Raw genomic sequence first — 23,039 nt, 5'->3', positions numbered from 1 at the left:
CTTCAATAGATGGACTTTCACACATGAAAAAAAATAAGGCGCTATAAGTGGAGCAACTGCTGGCCTAAGACGCCAGGCTGAACTGGATTGTTCCGCCATCACCCCTACTATGAGAACTGTACCAACTACTTTTCCTTTCACGTAGAAGTAATGGCAACGGAAACAGTACACTTGGGATGACATTCCAGGTCTTTGGTTCATGTTCTCTGATAGCAACAAGTCCATGTTTCATAAAGATGGTTCATTGCTTCTTTTTCATGAACTGCAGAGGCCTTTCACTCCTACTGAAAAGGTTGAAATTCAATAAGTAATCGTAATATCAAACAGTGGCTGTTTGTTTCAAACAGCAATTCAAATAAGTCATTTCAATAGCCATTCACAAGGTGCCAATATTGAAGCACCACCCGCTACTACGATGTGTTCATAAATCAGTGGCTCATCCTAGCTTTCATGTAGTGTCGAATGTGTCATTTTTTTAAATCTCATTTGAAGTTATTGAAATTCGTTTTTGTGCAGAAGGCTTGTTTTCTTGTACTAGACAAATGCGAGACAGGTGCATTCCTTGTGCTTTTATTTGGCCTCATCAAAACAAAGCAGTCCTGTTGTGGCACTGCCAATTCACAGGTGCAATGAACAGACAGATGCAAAAGAAATTTTAAGTGATACTTTATCATCACATGCTTATGGTTCAAAGCAAATGAACTAAAAACAGGGCACACAGACAACAAATGAAGCACCAGATGCACCAAGCAGCTGAAAAAAAATATTTAAAAAGTGGAAGGAAAAGAAATAAGGAAAGAGATTCATCTGCGCGATTTGAAATTCTGCGGAAAAATAATGTTTTACCAAGGTAAGAAAGCAACACAGCTCAGGCCGTACCCACGGTAGATCACTTTGGGGTATAACTTCTGTGCGATGTAACAAGCAACAGAACACCTAAGTGAAAAAACAAGCATCCTTCTGGCTGCAGGTTTCTTCAATGAATGCAAATTGAAAATGATACCTTCAAAAACGTCCTCCATTGATTTTGCTTAGTTGGTACAAACTTGCAGTATTCTAACAGTGCGAAACACAGGAGAATGTTCCTGTCCCGTCTCACACATTTAGTACACTTTGAAAGTGATCGACTGGGAATACAACACACAGCATTTACTTCAGCGCAAAATGTGTAGCTGATGTTTAAGTTACAGAGTTGCTTTTGGATCCCTTGTGCAGTGAAAGCATATGGAAAGTAGAATGAAAATGATGGAAAGCAAATACGTGAGAGAATGCAACCTGCAGGAAGGTGTTGTCATGGTGGCACATGTCAAGAAGTTCTTCAGAAATGTTTTGTCAAAATACCTGAAACTGTCTGGCATGGCCTCTGCAATTAGTGGGATTATATACACCACGCAATACAACACAATCTTGAGGCCACAGTTCTGGTATAGTGATGTCGCCCATCACTCACTGTCAGAGAAGCAAGACACCTTGTTCATGAGCCAAAACATGGTGAAACTTAATACTCCTGTATAAAATTTTTTGCATCAAAGATGATGACAGCACGAACAAACACTGAAACAACAGTTGGCATTTGCACAAGAAGGCACCAAGCCTGGCGCCAAAAAATCCCAGGAGCCCATCAGTGATGTTTGGTGATGTCATGTGCCAATGCCACCTTAGCTGTCACAGGATATAGCAAAAGTTGATCAATAGGGTTGATGCAACGAATGCCCAAGCTAACAATTATGCTGATTCGTTCAATGTGATATTTATATTGTTTTTAGTTTCCCACATAGGTAAGATAAGAGGAAGACATGATGGTGACATCATTTGGCCCAATTACTCCACTGAAGAAGGTGCTTACTTTACCATATGGCAAGCAAACCACTGAGATCCAGTGTCCAAACATAAGCTCACGTTTTCATAACCTTAGAGTGATCCACCTTACTCAAAACACACAGCACAAACCCATGGAAGGCCGAAGATTTAAACTTGTGCATCAATCCATAATTGCCCGCAACCTCCAAAATGATGACATGTATAAAGAAGGCTTGCACAGAATGTCGCCTCCACCATTTGGGTGAGGCACTCAGCCTCTTCTGCACTACCGAAGAATAGAGAAGTAAGACTAGTGCGTGCAAATGTTTTGCCAGAACGGTGGCAGCGACATCAGTGCAAGCGATCTGTTCAATAGAGCCTGATACCTCGTTCAACTATCAAATCAAGCTCACAACAGAATTAGTCTAGCAGTGAAACTTCGTCTTGCAACTTGTTCCTGTAGAACCCCCATTGCACGAGGTGGTGGTGATAAACACATAAAACGACTGATGAAAGGTACACCTTCAGTGATCTAAGCTTACAGATAATCAATTCTTTTACCACATGCTCGCAAGTCTAGCCATTATGCTGATGGCTCTGCATCTGCAAGTCTAGTTCAGGCGATCAGTTAGGAAACAAATAATATAAATGTAAAAGAAAGAAAAGAAAGCTTCTGAACTAGCAGTGCCTGCCTGCCGCCTAACTTCTGCATCATTTCATCTGCTTTGGTACAACGTCTGGTGTGTCAGTGCTTTCGATGGGAAAGACAGAGCAGGCAAGACCATTAGCAATTCACTCAACATTAGTCACCATATTCATCCATTCCAACAACCAAATAAAATAATATGATGCTCTCGACATGCGACCGATGACAAGGCAGCAACAACAACAAAAGGATGGACGTGTGCTAAAAATGCTTCGTCACCGCTCTCGAGAAAAAGAGTCCAAGAGCTGGAAGCAAGTCTGTCGTATCCCGACAGGTGGTGAGCACTTCACTCAACAACGAAGCGCACCCTGCATTCGCTATTCTTGACAATTCGTTGTTCTTGACACTCTGCAGCGTTTGCGCGACCGACAGACACCTGTCAAGGCCGATGCTGTCTTTATCCTTTTTCGGCCGCTTCAGAACCGTGTTGGCCGCGTTATGCCTTTTCTGGATGTTCATTTGGCCAAAAAGCGTCGTAGCTTACGTCTCTGGGGTGCTGCTTATGGTGGAGGACCACGAAGGAGCACTTGCGGTTTTACGGCCATTCGAGACAGGCGTCGTTGGGACCCCTGACAATCCTCAAGTAGAGCCCGAGGTGAAGAGACAGGTGAAGACAGGTCGTGGAACTTGCCTTCCAGCCTCAGCCTGTCCCCCTTTTCGCCCACAGTGAGTACGTTGGTCGTGAAGACCTGCAGGGGCGCGTTACGGTACTTGCGGAGGGGTTTGATCACCCAGTCGTAAGTGAAAAAGGCTTTCGGTTCTGGTCTGGGCTGCGCTTCGGCAGCATCTGAAGGTGTCGTTGACTCGACCACAGCTTCGGGCTCACCATTGAGGCCGTTCGTGAGAGGCTCGGAGGGCGACTGATCTCTTGATTGGGTCGGGGAGTCTGCCACCGCAGCGTCACGGTTGGCTACTGGCGTAGCGTTCTCTTCGGACGGAGACGTCGAAGCCGACACGACGTCGGGCTGCTGTCGTTCTCCGCCGGCCTGTGTGGTAGTGCCTACCGCAGTGGTGGTGTCCGGCCGTCAATGAGTTGTTCCAGCGACTTTGTCACCGAGAACCGGTAGTGGCTGCGCAGCGACGCTAATCCGTTCGCGCAGCATTTCTTCGAGCTGATTTGTCCTCGTCAGACCATTCTCCCAGTTGTCGATCTTGCTCAGCAGTGTGGCGAGAGAACCGTCGGCGTCGGGGCCGCCGCTAGCGGACGACGTACGCGCCTGGTTCGTGGCTGGCACGTCCGACTTGCAGCCACCCCGCAAGTGAGCCAAAAGACGCTCATTCTGGCGACGGGATTGTTGCACGAGCAGCAGTTGACGAGGTGGTGACAGCCCTCAGCGCAGTGCTCGACCATATCTGACACAGGGCCCACGTAGTTCCATCCGTTTGTTTTGTTGAGGGAGTCTCCAAAGTTTATCGCGGTTGCATGCACTCCCCCCCCCCCCCACACACACACCCACACACGCACGCACACGCACGCACGCACGCACGCACACACACACACACATACACACACACGCACACACACACGCACGCACACACACTATATAGCTTGGAGCGTTTGGAGTTCCGCACGAAGATTTTCGAGCGCCTGTCGGCTTTCACTCTTGCGTGTCGCCAAAGCGGCGATGTCTTCGCTGCGGTGGGAGTGTCTGGCGCGGACCGCTGCGCCCTTCCACGTATCCAGCGCGTTGTACGCTGTGTCTAAGAAGTCGGCCAGCGCGGCGTCTGCAACAAAGACATGTTAAAGACACACAAACACAAAGACACACACACGCACACACGCACGCACGCACGCACGCACACACACACACACACACACTATATCGCTTGGACCGTGTTCAGTTCATTGCGAAGGTTTTGCAGCGCCTGTCTGCCTTCGCTCTTCCTTGCAGAAAGGGCCGCAACGTCTTCGCTGTTGTGGTGGTGTCGCACGCGGATGGCAGCCCTTTTCCAAGCATCCAGGGAGTTGAAAGCTGCGCTTAAGCGGTTGGCAAGACTGGGGTCTGCAACAAAGACATGTTAAAGTAAAGTTCTGGCACAAAGAAAATCATGCAACACATGCAACCGCATTTAACAAATGTATATGCTATAAACGAACAATGAGACGGTCAGTTTTAGTTTGTCATTCGTTCATAATAATTGGTTACAACAAATGGTATACAGACAAGAAAGGTGCGGTAAAATATTATTCTGTTTATCAGTGTGGTGGTATTTTACAGTTTAATTATGAAGGAACCGCTACTATTCGCAAAACAAATTTATTTCCAGGTTTTCATGTCATACGCACGCAAGCACGCGCACACACACACACACACACACACACACGCACACTATATCGCTTGGACCGTGTTCAGTTCATTGCGAAGATTTTGCAGCGCCTGTCTGCCTTCGCTCTTCCTTGCAGAAAGGGCCGCAACGTCTTCGCTGTTGTGGTGGTGTCGCACGCGGATGGCAGCCCTTTTCCAAGCATCCAGGGAGTTGAAAGCTGCGTTTAAGCGGTTGGCAAGACTGGGGTCTGCAACAAAGACATGTTAAAGTAAAGTTCTGGCACAAAGAAAATCATGCAACACATGCAACCGCATTTAACAAATGTATATGCTATAAACGAACAATGAGACGGTCAGTTTTAGTTTGTCATTCGTTCATAATTGGTTACAAGCAATGGTATACAGACAAGGGTCCCTTAGAGACTGCACCACGACCCTTGTTGTCATCAACTGCCATAGTTAATTTTTCAGAATATGCTATGAAATGACAGTTGGACAAAGTACTATTCATTGCTGTTATCATAGCGTGCGATTTACTGACGATGGCTCAACATCCCATGGCAGCACCAAAGGTGCGGTAAAATATTATTCTGTTTATCAGTGTGGTGGTATTTTACAGTTTAATTATGAAGCAACCGCTACTATTCGCAAAACAAAAGTTATTTCGAGGTTTTCATGTCATACGCACTCACGCACGCGCGCACACACACACACACACGCACACACAATGAAGGGCTACGCCCCTTATATATCATGTAGCCCTTCGACCTCACTCGAAGCTCATCCACTGCCTGTCGACCGTCTACTTTCCGCGTGGCTAAGACGGCAATGTCCTCGCTTCTGCCAGTCTGTCTGGCCACACGGGCTGCTGACTTCCAGGCCTCAAGAGTAGCGTACGCTGCTTGCAGCCGCGTTGCTAGCGTAGGGACTGCAACGAAGACGTGTTAAACTAAGGTTCTAGTACAAAAAAAATCATGCAACACATGTAACCGCATTTAACAAATGAATATGGTATAAACCAACAATGAGACGGTCAGTTTCAGTTTGTCATTCGTTTATAGCAATTGGTTTTAAAAAATGGTATACAGCCAAGGGTCCCTTAGAGAATATGCTACGAAATGGCAGTTGGACCGAAGTAATATTCATTGCTGTTATCATAGTGTGGGATTTGCTGATGATAGCTCAACATCCCATGGCAGCGCCAAAGGTGCAGTAAAATATTATTCTGCTTATCAGTGTGGTGGTATTTTAGAGTTTAATTATGAAGCAACCGCTACTATTCGCAAAACAAAAGTTATTTGCAGGTTTTCATGTCATACAGAAATTACATATTCATGGACTTTGTCAAAAGTGTCGTTCAAGTGAAGGGCAATTTGTCGGACTATTTTGTAGTGTGCTAGCAGAAATCGGCGAAATAAAAATGTTTGCCCTTTTATAGGCATTATACGAGACTCCTAAAAAACTTTCCATGCTACAATGAAAGAACTACATGAAATAGCATGATGGAGGCAAAAGGCGTAGCCCACCCGAAAGCGAACAAAAGGACATGACCACACAAATTGCGCGATCACAGCATACTCTTCACTCGGCTGCAAAGAACATGTGCTGAGTACCCCGATAGCACCACTCGTGACAGTATGGGTCATCTTGCGAAAAAAAATCATGCCAGGCACATGAATTCCAACTCTTTACCAGCCATCTCATCACCAAAGCTGGCGATGCGATAGTATGTCCTTTTCTCCAGTTTCTGGTGCCCTACGCCTTTTGCTCCCATCATGCCGTACCCACAAGCCCAACATACAACTTGGTCAATTTCATGAAAAAGCAGTTCTATATTTGATGAAAATCAGAGGCCTGATATGCATGACGTGTACCTAAGTTTCAGCATCTATAGGTTGCACACATCCAATATGCCAAATTACCTATACATCTGTACCAGTTCATCACAAGCGTAGTTTAAAAAAGCATGTTTGTGCCACGAAGATGAAATTGACAGCAAGTTGGTAGTGTATTATGGGTGATGCAGTTTAGAAGCGTCAGGTAGTGACACCCATTGCAAAAAACCATTATTCAAACAATCGATAACGTTACAGTATGTACACTACTGAGCTATGTCTTCAAGCGTCCCTAATGAGCTCTACGCACCAGCGTGATAAATTCAGCAAAAAAATGCTGGTACGTTAATGCAATCCATAGTAAACTCAAATGTTTCTCGATTAACTATCAGATCTTTTTAAAGTATTGAATGCTCCTTTCATCCATAATTTTATGCGTTCTGCAAGGTTAGCAGTAGGGCTCCCCACTTTCATGATCAAACTTAAAGCACTTTCCTTATACATTTTTTAAAGCGACCCATACTTGAGGTCATGTTCAAGTAAAAGTATCTGAACTGATTACAGCATGGTGGCTGGCCAGCCTGTGCATTTTGAACCCTAACACAGCCATCACATGTTATAGTGAACCAAGAAGGTCAGGACGAAAGGAGCCCAAAGGGGGCCAACGAGAATGTTTCATTTGGATTTAATTTGTGATTAATTCAAGTACTCGTTTATTAAAGCAAACCTGTCCTTCCCTCCTCCTTCGGCTTTCCCACTGCTGCTGCTGTCCGGCATACTGCATGGAGGGGGGGGGTGTTCGAGTCTGTGATGTGTGGTGCGCGACACGGTGCGGGGTTCGGGACGGTCGAGAGCAGACGACGCTGAGTGCACGCGTGGCGAGCTGGAAGAAGAAAAACGACGACGCCGAAGAGCGCCCGGCACGTGAACGCGCGGCGCAGGAAAGAGAACAAAAGGAAAAAGCAACCAATGAGAAAAGACCACGGGGCGTCGGGCAGCCAATCAGTAAATGCCAAATCGGCCAGACGACGACAAAAAGCGTGGTGCGCTGGCAGAACGGGGGGCGACACGCAAGAGGGCACGCAGGGAGACGCCGGGGAGACGCCAGGATCGTCCCAGGAAACGACGGCAGGAGGAGGTCAACCACCGGAGCGGGCGTTGAAGACGGGCCGTCGGGTTCCGGTCCCGAGCCCACCAGGACTTCACCCGCCCGGGGCCTCCTGCCAACCTGTTCCTGTGCGTCGCCCGTCTACCTGAGCGTGCTGCCAGCTCCTCAAGGCCGGTGAGCTTTTGCGCCAGTGGGCAGGACGGGAACAGTCGGGCTACGGGCCCGAGCTCTCTGCCCGGCCAGAACGCCGCCCCGTCTGCCGTGCCGCCTGCTGCCCGAGGCCGGCGTTCGAGCTTCCGTGCTCGTGGGCGAGAGGGGAGCAGTCGGGCTACGGGCCCGAGCTCTCTGCCCGGCCAGAACGCCGCCGCCGTCCACTCCTGCCACACAGCCGCCAGCGTTACCTCGCCTCGCCAGAGCTGGCGCGCTCCCGGCGCCCGGTCGGTCAGCCTACGCCACGACCGTTGGTGAGGCCGGCGCCACTCCTTCTGCCAGCTTGTCGCCGCGTTGCCGCGTCGAGACTGCGACGCGTCCCCGCCCTCGTGGCAAGCCCGAACTCGCACCCTCGTTAACCTCGTGCAAGCCCTATAAGAGCGTTCCTTACCGCAATGTTATTTTTTTGAGTGTGTATTTCAAGCATGTTTTCTGTTTCTTTTTATTTGCTTTATGCTTCTTTTGTGTGTGATTAAAAGTCTTTGTGTGTGTGTCCGAACCAACGGCTTCGTCCTCAATTGGGTTCTCGGAGGCTCCGCCTAAGAGAACCGCTAAAACATTGAGAACACGAACCTTTGCCCATAAGTGGGTCATCACAGAGTCAAAGGAAAGGCAACGTTTGAAATTCCTTTGTCGCCCACCGTTGGATGGATGGATGTTACGAGAGTCCCCTTTAGAATGGGGCGGTGGGCTGCGCCACCAAGCTTTTCCTATTCTACTGTGTAAAGTCCTACCTAGGTTAAAAACGAAAATAAAACATGATGAATTCCAATATACTTATTTTCTGACGCCCTATTATGGACTATGCTTTTGTGAGCCTCCGTCTTTTGTCGTTTCCCTACTTTTCTTCCACTGATCTCCAATCACGTCTTACTAATCGCTATTGCGGAAATGTTTACTTTCCGCCTGTTCTCGCTCAACCCAAAGCTTAAAGTAGGCCAGTGGTTAAGTAGTTAATCATGGCAGCTTTACTCTAAACTGCCGGCCCGCAATAGATTATATGAGCCTCTCTAACTTTCCGCTCGACGTTCTTCGTTGCTGTGCTGCTCACTCTACAGGCTGCATACTTGCTGGTCAGCTTCCTAGTTCTTATCCACCACTGTGAATCAATGCTTTTTCTTGCACAAATGCCTCAACACTCTCTCAGCCCAATCATTGTCTTCCATATTCCTCAGTCATTCCTCATAATCAATTTTACTGTGAGATTCTCTCACTTCAAAACTAGTCCAGTGCATATCACCCTGTACAGCTTCGTTTGTAGGGCACGCCTTGGTGAGTGCTCCACGAAAGGCATCCCTTGCGACAATGCTGCTCCCACAAGATTTGCCGACAGCCCGGCTAACTTATCGAAAACAGTGGAAACAAGGAAGCGCCCGGCAGAAAGGCAACCGCAGTCGCACTCTAACAGACGATGCGTTGCATCGAAAGATCATAACGAGTGAGAAGCCTCGTGTAGCAACGACAGTGGTGGCGTTAATGGAAGCTCTTTCGAAGCGTGGCCGAGTGCACCGGAGCACGACATGGATGCGTTTGATTAGCAAACGTGATAAAATGCCTCAATCTGCTGGTCCTAGCTCATCCCTAATTCTGCATACGCTCGCATTCGCAAGCTTGTTCGTCGATTTACCACGGTTTTTTCTTCCGTCAAACTCATGGGGATACCACCGGCTCGGCTTTGGAGAAGTAAAAAGCGTCGTCTTCTCCCAGCTGGAGCGCACCAAAAAACCTGAAAGCCGTTTACTGTCAGATGCATGCCTATCGCCAGTGAGCCCCGCATCATCCTTGGCAACCACTAAAATTGTTGAAATTCATGAAGATATGCTGGCAAACAACCGTGATGCGCAGGTCAGCTTCAAAGGCAGATGTGCCGTATGAAGGTACTTTTAACAACTATTGGTGACGTTAAGGCTATATTAGAGCATGTTGATGAGAGGAAACATGGTGATAAGACGAAACTGCAATGGTGGACCGAGCGCTCTGGAGTACCGGCACGTTGAAACAAAGTGGGCACATCTCGAGAACAACCAGAGATGGCGGCACAAGAGATGCTTTATTGTTCTTGACCCTAGTGGCTCGAACTTATTAGTATGTCACATATGTTCTGGCCTTTCAACCGTCCTGCGAATGCACCAGCAAAAAACAGAAGAAAGAATGCGCAGGCTTGGGCCTTCAGGTACGCGTCCGTTGACTTCATACCGGAGCAAGGACAAAGTTGCACTATTGCGTCGGGCAAATTATGCTCCGGAAAGGTCCAAAAATCGTCCGCTCAACCGCTTTAAAAATGTCGGTGGAGCTAGCAGAAGGTCATATCCACATGCAAAAAATGCCAGAAGAAGAACTGGGCGAGAAATTACGCACAATAGATTTCCCTAGTGCTCAGCTGACTGCGGTAAAGGAGTGTATAGCAGCAGCGAGGTTGACGAACAAAAAAAGTAGACAGTACACAGAGGATTGGCTTCTGATGTGCTTGCTGTTGCTCATACGTAGCCGATCTGCATACTCGTTCCTGGGAGGTAATCAGGTGCTCACCCTTCCTTGCGTTACGACAGTGTGCAAGTGCCTTTGCTTGATAAGAATCAGGTGTGGCTTTGAGAAGAGGTTTTTCACAGCCTTTAAGAAGAAGATGGCCACTAAAGACGACTACGAAATGCGCGTCCGAAAGGAAATTCGAGTTCGTTCGAAGACGATGACAACAGTGGCTTCACTGATTAGGAAGGTTCTTCAGCGGCCCGCGACGACCTTGCTGACCACGGGCTTGTATTTCCCTTTCGGTCATTTGGCGACAAGTAATCTCAGCCGACAGCAGTGTTTGCAATACTTTTGCTTGAATACGCGGGAATCTTAGATGGCGTGGTCGTGTGTGATGGCGCAAATATGAACCGTGCAATGTAGAAGGAGTTCGGCGTCACTGGAGCATTGCAACAGTCCCGGAACTGCTTCAGTCATCCCATTGATGAGAAACGCAATGTATATGTGTTTTCTAACGCACCGCATCTTATGAAATGCGTTCGAAAGCGTTTACTTTCAGAGAAAGTGTTGTGCGTAAATGGCAATCGCGTTCACTGGGTACATTTTGACAGGCTCTAAATGGGGGACTCTAAACAGCCAGAAAATTTGCATGTTTGCCACAAATTAGCTTTGTTCCAGATCAACCCTTCAACGACCGAAAAAATGCGGGTGAAGCTGGCCACTCAGTTGTTCAGCTGGAGTGTAGCGAAAGGCTTAGAGTTCTACTCGGAGTGAGGCACAAAAGGGCTCGAAAATGTCAAGGCAACAGCAGAATTCACACTAAGCTTTTAACAATCTTTTTGATGCTCTCAACTGAAACCATCCAAAGGAAAGCATCAGCGTTGGCAGCAGAGATTTGAGGGTCCTGGCCTCGTCGTTGGATTGCTCAAATAAATGGGAAAAAGGAAATATCTCAAGAGCAAGTTGCCTAACCGAGCAAACCGCTGAGGGCCTTCGTGTGACTATTTTTTCCGCACTGGAACTGTAAAGATACCTGCTAAAGGAGTGCGGTCTCAAATATGTTTCAACAGCAAAACGTAACCAAGGCCTGTTGGTACGCTTTTTTGGGATTATCCGACAGGCTGGTGGCCAAAATGACCACACATCTATGCCCATATTTCTGCAGCTTTACAACATGTTATCTGTTTACTGTTTGATTAGATCCCCTAAATTGGGAAACTCAGGTTGTAAATGAATCTCGGCAAGGTGCACCTGTACTTAAACTCAAAGATATTAAATTTGCTTTTGACGACAGTGTCAAGTCAGAAGAACACCTGAAGAAACTCAAAGAGAAGCTAGATTGCCTAGTTGCTGCTTAAAAGGAAGATGACCACGTGTTCGACAACTTACATGAAGCACGGGCAGCTGCAGATTGCATAATATATTATATAGCTGGTTTTATATACCGCAAGTACATGAAAAGCCCACCGTGTCCAAAATGCCGTGAAGGATTATTGGAAGAAGGAGCAATTCGTCATCAACCGGAAAGCAGCCGTGTTCTGTGTAAAACCATTTTGCACCCAAAGCGATGTCTTTTTCAGTTGCTTCATGCAAAGGCGATGGAATTCCACAGGCATGCAGCTCTCAGAAATGCCGATGAACTAACATTGGACAACATGCTTGATAAGTACAAGTTTTTCTTCTCCTGTGCCTATCATAAAAAGAAGTTATTGCTGGCGTGCTACACAGATATGTAGCCATGAGAATGAGGCAGTTCTGCAAACAGACATTTGAGGCAAAAAATAAGTCGCAGTGGCTGCAAAAGCTGTTGAAGCTTCAGTAAGTGAAAACTCTACGTTTAATGTGCTCAAATAAATGGTGGGCGCCATGAACTTCCTCGTGTGTGCGAAATGTGTGCCAATGTCCACTTTGTTTATGGAACGTAAACGCTTGTACGAATAATTCATTGATGGCATGCTCTTCGTATTTGTCAAATGTCAATCTGCACAAACCTTTACTGCTTTTGCGTCCCTGGCTTTTAAATGGCAGTCGTCCATATGATCGAGAAATTGGCAAATGCCGACAAGCCGACGCTTGTCCGTCCTGTACACTAACATCACAACCACCTGTACCAGAACACTGAACTTCGGTTATTAAAGAATGCGACCTTCGAATGGCCACACTGGAAAGCTGTTTTGCAGCGCATTACAATTTGACTGCGAGCTTATCTAGGTTACATTACACGCAAAACTAGTTTTCGCGGGGAGTTTTTGGCATCTCATCATGGTAAGTTCTGTGGGTGAGGTAGGTAGGTATTGTAGCCGACTACCGTTGCGCTGGCCTCATTGTGCCAAGCTCCTATACCGGTATGGATGAGAGCGTGCACGACATGGCTATCGGAGCACGCTTAGTCTCCTTAAACGTATGCTTCGTTCTATCCAAACAAGTTTCCGTGTCAAGCTGGAATAACATACGAAGAACATTTTATTGACGCTTTTCACATGCGTAATAACTCTCGCCCTGCTTTTCTGCTTCAAAACCAAGGCCGTTGTGTCTGTGGCGCCATCTGCCGAGCGCTACGCAATACATGCACAGCCTATTTTTCCGCCTGGACGGCCTTCGTTCAGCCACCTAGCCTATTCTTACGGTGTTGTCACTGAACGTGTATGCAGGCTAAGGTCAAATGTTCAGAACGCATATCCTTGTGCACAATAAAAAAATCATTTCAGGGTCCAATTAAAGAGGTTATGCGTACGTGGCCAGAAAAATGTTTGAAATGTAATATTTCGGTGTTACGTTTTCTGCTGTGCATTATACAAATTTCATACAAATTACTCCTGAACATGTAACTCACCCTTGAAGTTCAGCACCTCCTCAATACTTGTTCTTAGCTCGCTCCTCCGTTTCCGCACTTCTTTTTTGAAGTCCTCGGGAGGCTCCACAGCAGTTCCCACATATTTCTTCAGCCGCTTTTCTTGGCGCCGTGCTCTGGTTATTTTCTTCATACACCGGCGGAGAAGGCACGCCAGGCCATCTTCTGCAAAAAAAAAAGAAAATCAGCTAAGGGTTACCATTACTCTCCTCAAATAACCGAAAAGGAGAAATGTAACTCTGTTACATACGGGTCTCAACCTCATGTGGAAACTGTAACTCACCCTTGAAGTTCAGCACCTCCTCAGTACTTGTGCTTAGCTCGCTCCTCCGCTTCCGCACTTCTTTTTTGAAGTCCTCGGGAGGCTCCACAGCAGTTCCCACATATTTCTTCAGCCGCTTTCCTTGGCGCCGTGCTCTGGTTATTTTCTTCATACACCGGCGGAGAAGGCACGCCAGGCCATCTTCTGCAAAAAAAAAAAAAAATCAGCTAAGGGTTACCATTACTCTCCTCAAATAACCGAAAAGGAGAAATGTAACTCTGTTACATACGGGTCTCAACCTCATGTGGAAACTGTAACTCACCCTTGAAGTTCAGCACCTCCTCAATACTTGTGCTTAGCTCGCCTCTCCGCTTCCGCACTTCTTTTTTGAAGTCCTCGGGAGGCTCCACAGCAGTTCCCACATATTTCTTCAGCCGCTTTTCTTGGCGCCGTGCTCTGCTTATTTTCTTCATACACCGGCGGAGAAGGCACGCCAGGCCATCTTCTACAAAAAAAAAATCAGCTAAGGGTTACCATTACTCTCCTCAAATAACCGAAAAGGAGAAATGTAGCTCTGTTACATACGGGTCTCAACCTCATGTGGAAACTGTAACTCACCCTTGAAGTTCAGCACCTCCTCAATACTTGTTCGTAGCTCGCTCCTCCGCTTCCGCACTTCTTTTTTGAAGTCCTCGGGAGGCTCCGCAGCAGTTCCCACATATTTCTTCAGCCTCTTTTCTTGGCGCCGTGCTCTGGTTATTTTCTTCATACACCGGCGGAGAAGGCACGCCAGGCCATTTTCTGCAAAAAAAAAAAAAATCAGCTAAGTGTTACAATTACTCTCCTCAAATAACCGAAAAGGAGAAACGTAACTCTGTTACATACGGGTCTCAACCTCATGTGGAAACTGTAACTCACCCTTGAAGTTCAGCACCTCCTCAATACTTCTTCTTAGCTCGCTCCTCCGCTTCCAGACTTCTTTTTTGAAGTCCTCGGGAGGCTCCACAGCAGTTCCCACATATTTCTTCAGCCGCTTTTCTTGGCGCCGTGCTCTGGTTATTTTCTTCATACACCGGCGGAGAAGGCACGCCAGGCCATCTTCTGCAAAAAAAAAAAAAAAGAAATCAGCTAAGGGTTACCATTACTCTCCTCAAATAACCGAAAAAGGAGAAATGTAACTCTGTTACATACGGGTCTCAACCTCATGTGGAAACTGTAACTCACCCTTGAAGTTCAGCACCTCCTCAATACTTGTGCTTAGCGCGCTCCTCCGCTTCCGCACTTATTTTTTGAAGTCCTCGGGAGGCTCCACAGCAGTTCCCACATATTTCTTCAGCCGCTTTTCTTGGCGCCGTGCTCTGGTTATTTTCTTCATACACCGGCGGAGAAGGCACGCCAGGCCATCTTCTGAAAAAAAAAACAGCTAAGGGTTACCATTACTCTCCTCAAATAACCGAAAAGGAGAAATGTAACTCTGTTACATACGGGTCTCAACCTCATGTGGAAACTGTAACTCACCCTTGAAGTTCAGCACCTCCTCAATACTTGTGCTTAGTTCGCTCCTCCGCTTCCGCACTTCTTTTTTGAAGTCCTCGGGAGGCTCCACAGCAGTTCCCACATATTTCTTCAGCCGCTTTTCTTGGCGCCGTGCTCTGGTTATTTTCTTCATACACCGGCGGAGAAGGCACGCCAGGCCATCTTCTGCAAAAAAAAAAAAAAATCAGCTAAAGGTTACCATTACTCTCCTCAAATAACCGAAAAGGAGAAATGTAACTCTGTTACATACGGGTCTCAACCTCATGTGGAAACTAACTCACACTTGAAGTTCAGCACCTCCTCAGTACTTGTGCTTAGCTCGCTCCTCCGCTTCCGCACTTCTTTTTTGAAGTCCTCGGGAGGCTCCACAGCAGTTCCCACATATTTCTTCAGCCGCTTTCCTTGGCGCCGTGCTCTGGTTATTTTCTTCATACACCGGCGGAGAAGGCACGCCAGGCCATCTTCTGCAAAAAAAAAAAAAAAATCAGCTAAGGGTTACCATTACTCTCCTCAAATAACCGAAAAGGAGAAATGTAACTCTGTTACATACGGGTCTCAACCTCATGTGGAAACTAACTCACCCTTGAAGTTCAGCACCTCCTCAATACTTGTGCTTAGCTCGCTCCTCCGCTTCCGCACTTCTTTTTTGAAGTCCTCGGGAGGCTCCACAGCAGTTCCCACATATTTCTTCAGCCGCTTTTCTTGGCGCCGTGCTCTGGTTATTTTCTTCATACACCGACGGAGAAGGCACGCCAGGCCATCTTCTGCAAAAAAAAAAAAAATCAGCTAAGGGTTACCATTACTCTCCTCAAATAACCGAAAAGGAGAAATGTAACTCTGTTACATACGGGTCTCAACCTCATGTGGGAACTGTAACTCACCCTTGAAGTTCAGCACCTCCTCAATACTTGTGCTTAGCTCGCCTCTCCGCTTCCGCACTTCTTTTTTGAAGTCCTCGGGAGGCTCCACAGCAGTTCCCACATATTTCTTCAGCCGCTTTTCTTGGCGCCGTGCTCTGCTTATTTTCTTCATACACCGGCGGAGAAGGCACGCCAGGCCATCTTCTACAAAAAAAAATCAGCTAAGGGTTACCATTACTCTCCTCAAATAACCGAAAAGGAGAAATGTAGCTCTGTTACATACGGGTCTCAACCTCATGTGGAAACTGTAACTCACCCTTGAAGTTCAGCACCTCCTCAATACTTGTTCGTAGCTCGCTCCTCCGCTTCCGCACTTCTTTTTTGAAGTCCTCGGGAGGCTCCACAGCAGTTCCCACATATTTCTTCAGCCTCTTTTCTTGGCGCCGTGCTCTGGTTATTTTCTTCATACACCGGCGGAGAAGGCACGCCAGGCCATTTTCTGCAAAAAAAAAAAAAAATCAGCTAAGGGTTACAATTACTCTCCTCAAATAACCGAAAAGGAGAAACGTAACTCTGTTACATACGGGTCTCAACCTCATGTGGAAACTGTAACTCACCCTTGAAGTTCAGCACCTCCTCAATACTTCTTCTTAGCTCGCTCCTCCGCTTCCGGACTTCTTTTTTGAAGTCCTCGGGAGGCTCCACAGCAGTTCCCACATATTTCTTCAGCCGCTTTTCTTGGCGCCGTGCTCTGGTTATTTTCTTCATACACCGGCGGAGAAGGCACGCCCGGCCATCTTCTGCAAAAAAAAAAAAAAAATCAGCTAAGGGTTACCATTACTCTCCTCAAATAACCGAAAAAGGAGAAATGTAACTCTGTTACATACGGGTCTCAACCTCATGTGGAAACTGTAACTCACCCTTGAAGTTCAGCACCTCCTCAATACTTGTGCTTAGCTCGCTCCTCCGCTTCCGCACTTATTTTTTGAAGTCCTCGGGAGGCTCCACAGCAGTTCCCACATATTTCTTCAGCCGCTTTTCTTGGCGCCGTGCTCTGGTTATTTTCTTCATACACCGGCGGAGAAGGCACGCCAGGCCATCTTCTGAAAAAAAAAACAGCTAAGGGTTACCATTACTCTCCTCAAATAACCGAAAAGGAGAAATGTAGCTCTGTTACATACGGGTCTCAACCTCATGTGGAAACTGTAACTCACCCTTGAAGTTCAGCACCTCCTCAATACTTGTTCGTAGCTCGCTCCTCCGCTTCCGCACTTCTTTTTTGAAGTCCTCGGGAGGCTCCACAGCAGTTCCCACATATTTCTTCAGCCTCTTTTCTTGGCGCCGTGCTCTGGTTATTTTCTTCATACACCGGCGGAGAAGGCACGCCAGGCCATTTTCTGCAAAAAAAAAAAATCAGCTAAGGGTTACAATTACTCTCCTCAAATAACCGAAAAGGAGAAACGTAACTCTGTTACATACGGGTCTCAACCTCATGTGGAAACTGTAACTCACCCTTGAAGTTCAGCACCTCCTCAATACTTCTTCTTAGCTCGCTCCTCCGCTTCCGGACTTCTTTTTTGAAGTCCTCGGGAGGCTCCACAGCAGTTCCCACATATTTCTTCAGCCGCTTTTCTTGGCGCCGTGCTCTGGTTATTTTCTTCATACACCGGCGGAGAAGGCACGCCAGGCCATCTTCTGCAAAAAAAAAAAAAATCAGCTAAGGGTTACCATTACTCTCCTCAAATAACCGAAAAGGAGAAATGTAACTCTGTTACATACGGGTCTCAACCTCATGTGGAAACTGTAACTCACCCTTGAAGTTCAGCACCTCCTCAATACTTGTGCTTAGCTCGCCTCTCCGCTTCCGCACTTCTTTTTTGAAGTCCTCGGGAGGCTCCACAGCAGTTACCACATATTTCTTCAGCCGCTTTTCTTGGCGCCGTGCTCTGCTTATTTTCTTCATACACCGGCGGAGAAGGCACGCCAGGCCATCTTCTACAAAAAAAAAAATCAGCTAAGGGTTACCATTACTCTCCTCAAATAACCGAAAAGGAGAAATGTAGCTCTGTTACATACGGGTCTCAACCTCATGTGGAAACTGTAACTCACCCTTGAAGTTCAGCACCTCCTCAATACTTGTTCGTAGCTCGCTCCTCCGCTTCCGCACTTCTTTTTTGAAGTCCTCGGGAGGCTCCACAGCAGTTCCCACATATTTCTTCAGCCTCTTTTCTTGGCGCCGTGCTCTGGTTATTTTCTTCATACACCGGCAGAGAAGGCACGCCAAGCCATTTTCTGCAAAAAAAAAAAAAAATCAGCTAAGGGTTACCATTACTCTCCTCAAATAACCGAAAAGGAGAAACGTAACTCTGTTACATACGGGTCTCAACCTCATGTGGAAACTGTAACTCACCGTTGAAGTTCAGCACCTCCTCAATACTTCTTCTTAGCTCGCTCCTCCGCTTCCGGACTTCTTTTTTGAAGTCCTCGGGAGGCTCCACAGCAGTTCCCACATATTTCTTCAGCCGCTTTTCTTGGCGCCGTGCTCTGGTTATTTTCTTCATACACCGGCGGAGAAGGCACGCCAGGCCATGTTCTGCAAAAAAAAAAAAAAAAAAATCAGCTAAGGGTTACCATTACTCTCCTCAAATAACCGAAAAAGGAGAAATGTAACTCTGTTACATACGGGTCTCAACCTCATGTGGAAACTGTAACTCACCCTTGAAGTTCAGCACCTCCTCAATACTTGTGCTTAGCTCGCCCCTCCGCTTCCGCACTTCTTTCTTGAAGTCCTCGGGAGGCTCCACAGCAGTTCCCACATATTTCTTCAGCCGCTTTTCTTGGCGCCGTGTTCTGCTTATTTTCTTCATACGCCGGCGGAGAAGGCACGCCAGGCCATCTTCTACAAAAAAAAAATCAGCTAAGGGTTACCATTACTCTCCTCAAATAACCCTATGGGAGAAATGTAACTCTGTTACATACGGGTCTCAACCTCATGTGGAAACTAACTCACCCTTGAAGTTCAGCACCTCCTGAATACTTGTTCTTAGCTCGCCTCTCCGCTTCCGCACTTCTTTTTTGAAGTCCTCGGGAGGCTCCACAGCAGTTCCCACATATTTCTTCAGCCGCTTTTCTTGGCGCCGTGCTCTGCTTATTTTCTTCATACACCGGCGGAGAAGGCACGCCAGGCCATCTTCTACAAAAAAAAAATCAGCTAAGGGTTACCATTACTCTCCTCAAATAACCGAAAAGGAGAAATGTAGCTCTGTTACATACGGGTCTCAACCTCATGTGGAAACTGTAACTCACCCTTGAAGTTCAGCACCTCCTCAATACTTGTTCGTAGCTCGCTCCTCCGCTTCCGCACTTCTTTTTTGAAGTCCTCGGGAGGCTCCACAGCAGTTCCCACATATTTCTTCAGCCTCTTTTCTTGGCGCCGTGCTCTGGTTATTTTCTTCATACACCGGCGGAGAAGGCACGCCAGGCCATTTTCTGCAAAAAAAAAATCAGCTAAGGGTTACAATTACTCTCCTCAAATAACCGAAAAGGAGAAACGTAACTCTGTTACATACGGGTCTCAACCACATGTGGAAACTGTAACTCACCCTTGAAGTTCAGCACCTCCTCAATACTTCTTCTTAGCTCGCTCCTCCGCTTCCGGACTTCTTTTTTGAAGTCCTCGGGAGGCTCCACAGCAGTTCCCACATATTTCTTCAGCCGCTTTTCTTGGCGCCGTGCTCTGGTTATTTTCTTCATACACCGGCGGAGAAGGCACGCCCGGCCATCTTCTGCAAAAAAAAAAAAAATCAGCTAAGGGTTACCATTACTCTCCTCAAATAACCGAAAAAGGAGAAATGTAACTCTGTTACATACGGGTCTCAACCTCATGTGGAAACTGTAACTCACCCTTGAAGTTCAGCACCTCCTCAATACTTGTGCTTAGCTCGCTCCTCCGCTTCCGCACTTATTTCTTGAAGTCCTCGGGAGGCTCCACAGCAGTTCCCACATATTTCTTCAGCCGCTTTTCTTGGCGCCGTGCTCTGGTTATTTTCTTCATACACCGGCGGAGAAGGCACGCCAGGCCATCTTCTGAAAAAAAAACAGCTAAGGGTTACCATTACTCTCCTCAAATAACCGAAAAGGAGAAATGTAACTCTGTTACATACGGGTCTCAACCTCATGTGGAAACTGTAACTCACCCTTGAAGTTCAGCACCTCCTCAATACTTGTGCTTAGCTCGCTCCTCCACTTCCGCACTTCTTTTTTGAAGTCCTCGGGAGGCTCCACAGCAGTTCCCACATATTTCTTCAGCCGCTTTTCTTGGCGCCGTGCTCTGGTTATTTTCTTCATACACCGGCGGAGAAGGCACGCCAGGCCATCTTCTGCAAAAAAAAAAAAAAAAAATCAGCTAAGGGTTACCATTACTCTCCTCAAATAACCGAAAAGGAGAAATGTAACTCTGTTACATACGGGTCTCAACCTCATGTAGAAACTGTAACTCACCCTTGAAGTTCAGCACCTCCTCAATACTTGTGCTTAGCTCGCCTCTCCGCTTCCGCACTTCTTTTTTGAAGTCCTCGGGAGGCTCCACAGCAGTTACCACATATTTCTTCAGCCGCTTTTCTTGGCGCCGTGCTCTGCTTATTTTCTTCATACACCGGCGGAGAAGGCACGCCAGGCCATCTTCTACAAAAAAAAAAATCAGCTAAGGGTTACCATTACTCTCCTCAAATAACCGAAAAGGAGAAATGTAGCTCTGTTACATACGGGTCTCAACCTCATGTGGAAACTGTAACTCACCCTTGAAGTTCAGCACCTCCTCAATACTTGTTCGTAGCTCGCTCCTCCGCTTCCGCACTTCTTTTTTGAAGTCCTCGGGAGGCTCCACAGCAGTTCCCACATATTTCTTCAGCCTCTTTTCTTGGCGCCGTGCTCTGGTTATTTTCTTCATACACCGGCAGAGAAGGCACGCCAAGCCATTTTCTGCAAAAAAAAAAAAATCAGCAAAGGGTTACCATTACTCTCCTCAAATAACCGAAAAGGAGAAACGTAACTCTGTTACATACGGGTCTCAACCTCATGTGGAAACTGTAACTCACCCTTGAAGTTCAGCACCTCCTCAATACTTCTTCTTAGCTCGCTCCTCCGCTTCCGGACTTCTTTTTTGAAGTCCTCGGGAGGCTCCACAGCAGTTCCCACATATTTCTTCAGCCGCTTTTCTTGGCGCCGTGCTCTGGTTATTTTCTTCATACACCGGCGGAGAAGGCACGCCAGGCCATCTTCTGCAAAAAAAAAAAAAAAAATCAGCTAAGGGTTACCATTACTCTCCTCAAATAACCGAAAAAGGAGAAATGTAACTCTGTTACATACGGGTCTCAACCTCATGTGGAAACTGTAACTCACCCTTGAAGTTCAGCACCTCCTCAATACTTGTGCTTAGCTCGCCCCTCCGCTTCCGCACTTCTTTTTTGAAGTCCTCGGGAGGCTCCACAGCAGTTCCCACATATTTCTTCAGCCGCTTTTCTTGGCGCCGTGTTCTGCTTATTTTCTTCATACACCGGCGGAGAAGGCACGCCAGGCCATCTTCTACAAAAAAAAAAAAAAAAAATCAGCTAAGGGTTACCATTACTCTCCTCAAATAACCCTAAGGGAGAAATGTAACTCTGTTACATACGGGTCTCAACCTCATGTGGAAACTAACTCACCCTTGAAGTTCAGCACCTCCTGAATACTTGTTCTTAGCTCGCTCCTCCGCTTCCGCACTTCTTTTTTGAAGTCCTCGGGAGGCTCCACAGCAGTTCCCACATATTTCTTCAGCCTCTTTTCTTGGCGCCCTGCTCTGGTTATTTTCTTCATACACCGGCGGAGAAGGCACGCCAGGCCATTTTCTGCAAAAAAAAAAAAAAAATCAGCTAAGGGTTATCATTACTCTCCTCAAATAACCGAAAAGGAGAAATGTAACTCTGTTACATACGGTCTCAACCTCATGTGGAAACTGGTCGCGCAGTTTCTATCGTCAAATTATTAGCCCTGCCAGCACATTTCCCTGAGAACCACCACATACTTACACCTGCCCATGCTTTCGTTCCGCGTTTCTGTGACAAAACACCTGATAACATCGCACTGTTTCTCGAATAACATTTGTGTGCGCACATCATAAGAAGCCAACAAACACTGTCACCAAGGACATCAAAGGGAAAATGACTTGTGCTTAATAAATAACATAAAGAAACGATAAATAATGGAAATGAAGGTGGATGAAAAAACTAGTTGCTGCAGGTGCGGGACGATCCCACAACCTTCGCATTTCACGTGCGATGCTCTACGAATTGAGCTACCGCGGCGGTGTTTCCTCGTTCACTTTCTTGGGTATTTCCTTTCCCTTGTAGAACCCTGGGAGTGGACGCGGAACTTGCTTTCTGCCACAGGCATCACAAGAACGCGATCTTTTTGAGGAAAGGCAACCGGCCAATACGGCGCCGCGCCACATCTTTGCTTTTGTTGCTTCACAGCTGCTACTGCGCTTTTTCAACGCCAGAAACTCCAAATACCGGTGCAAATACAAATACCGGCCGCACCCAACGTAGGTAGATTAGGTCAGTTGTATAAGTCTGCTTCGGAGGCGGCTCCAATTCGTCTATGCCTTCAGAGATGGCGCTTGCGTCGCGTTGGGATCGAGCTGGCGGCTGTCGGCGGGCACGTTCAGTGCTTTTATTGGTGTTAGTCTAGGCTGTCTGTCGCCGGCGTGCACTCCGAAAAAGTTCCTTTGGTGTTATCGCTTATCTATAAATTGAAATATAGGTAGGTGACTTGGAGATCACGTGTATTGTGTTGTAAGCCAAGTTTGACAAAGAGTCTGTGTGCCGAGCTGCAGCGCGCTGGGTTGCCAAAGTGGATATGCTTCTCAAGAGAAAACGTGCAGTCGACAGCACTTAACGTGCCGAGGACTTAATCACTTTCTACGAGCACATCGTTAAAGGCAGCATTGTTAAGATTCCACGTGGCAGGTGGGTGCAGAGTCACTTATTTTCCCCAACATTCCTGCGCGCCTATCGAAAGCAAAAGCACCAAAGCCCAGAAGAAAACCTTCGAAGCTAAGAGCAACAGTAAATTGCGGTGTTCCTATGTCTGAAAGTGA

General features: G+C 47.0%; 1 protein-coding gene across 2 annotated transcripts in view; it reads left to right on the top strand.

The window, feature by feature from the left end:
* Positions 1-23,039, top strand: part of LOC142592696 (uncharacterized) — a 409,269-nt gene that overhangs the window by 181,562 nt on the left and 204,668 nt on the right. Inside the window, exon 6 of one of the 2 annotated variants that reach the window (XM_075704273.1) lies at positions 4,399-6,722. The exons of the other annotated variant lie outside the window; for it this stretch is intronic. Coding sequence (XP_075560388.1) covers positions 4,399-4,529 — 131 coding nt within the window. The 3' untranslated portion in view covers positions 4,530-6,722. Of the gene's footprint in view, positions 1-4,398; positions 6,723-23,039 lie in introns of those variants that run through there. 2 annotated transcript variants of the gene reach the window in all.

Source organism: Dermacentor variabilis, chromosome 9 (assembly GCF_050947875.1).
Source record: "Dermacentor variabilis isolate Ectoservices chromosome 9, ASM5094787v1, whole genome shotgun sequence".
Classification (NCBI taxonomy): Eukaryota; Metazoa; Arthropoda; class Arachnida; order Ixodida; family Ixodidae; genus Dermacentor; species Dermacentor variabilis.
The sequence above is the reverse complement of the archived record's forward strand: the minus strand, read 5'-3'. Positions and strand labels throughout refer to the sequence as shown.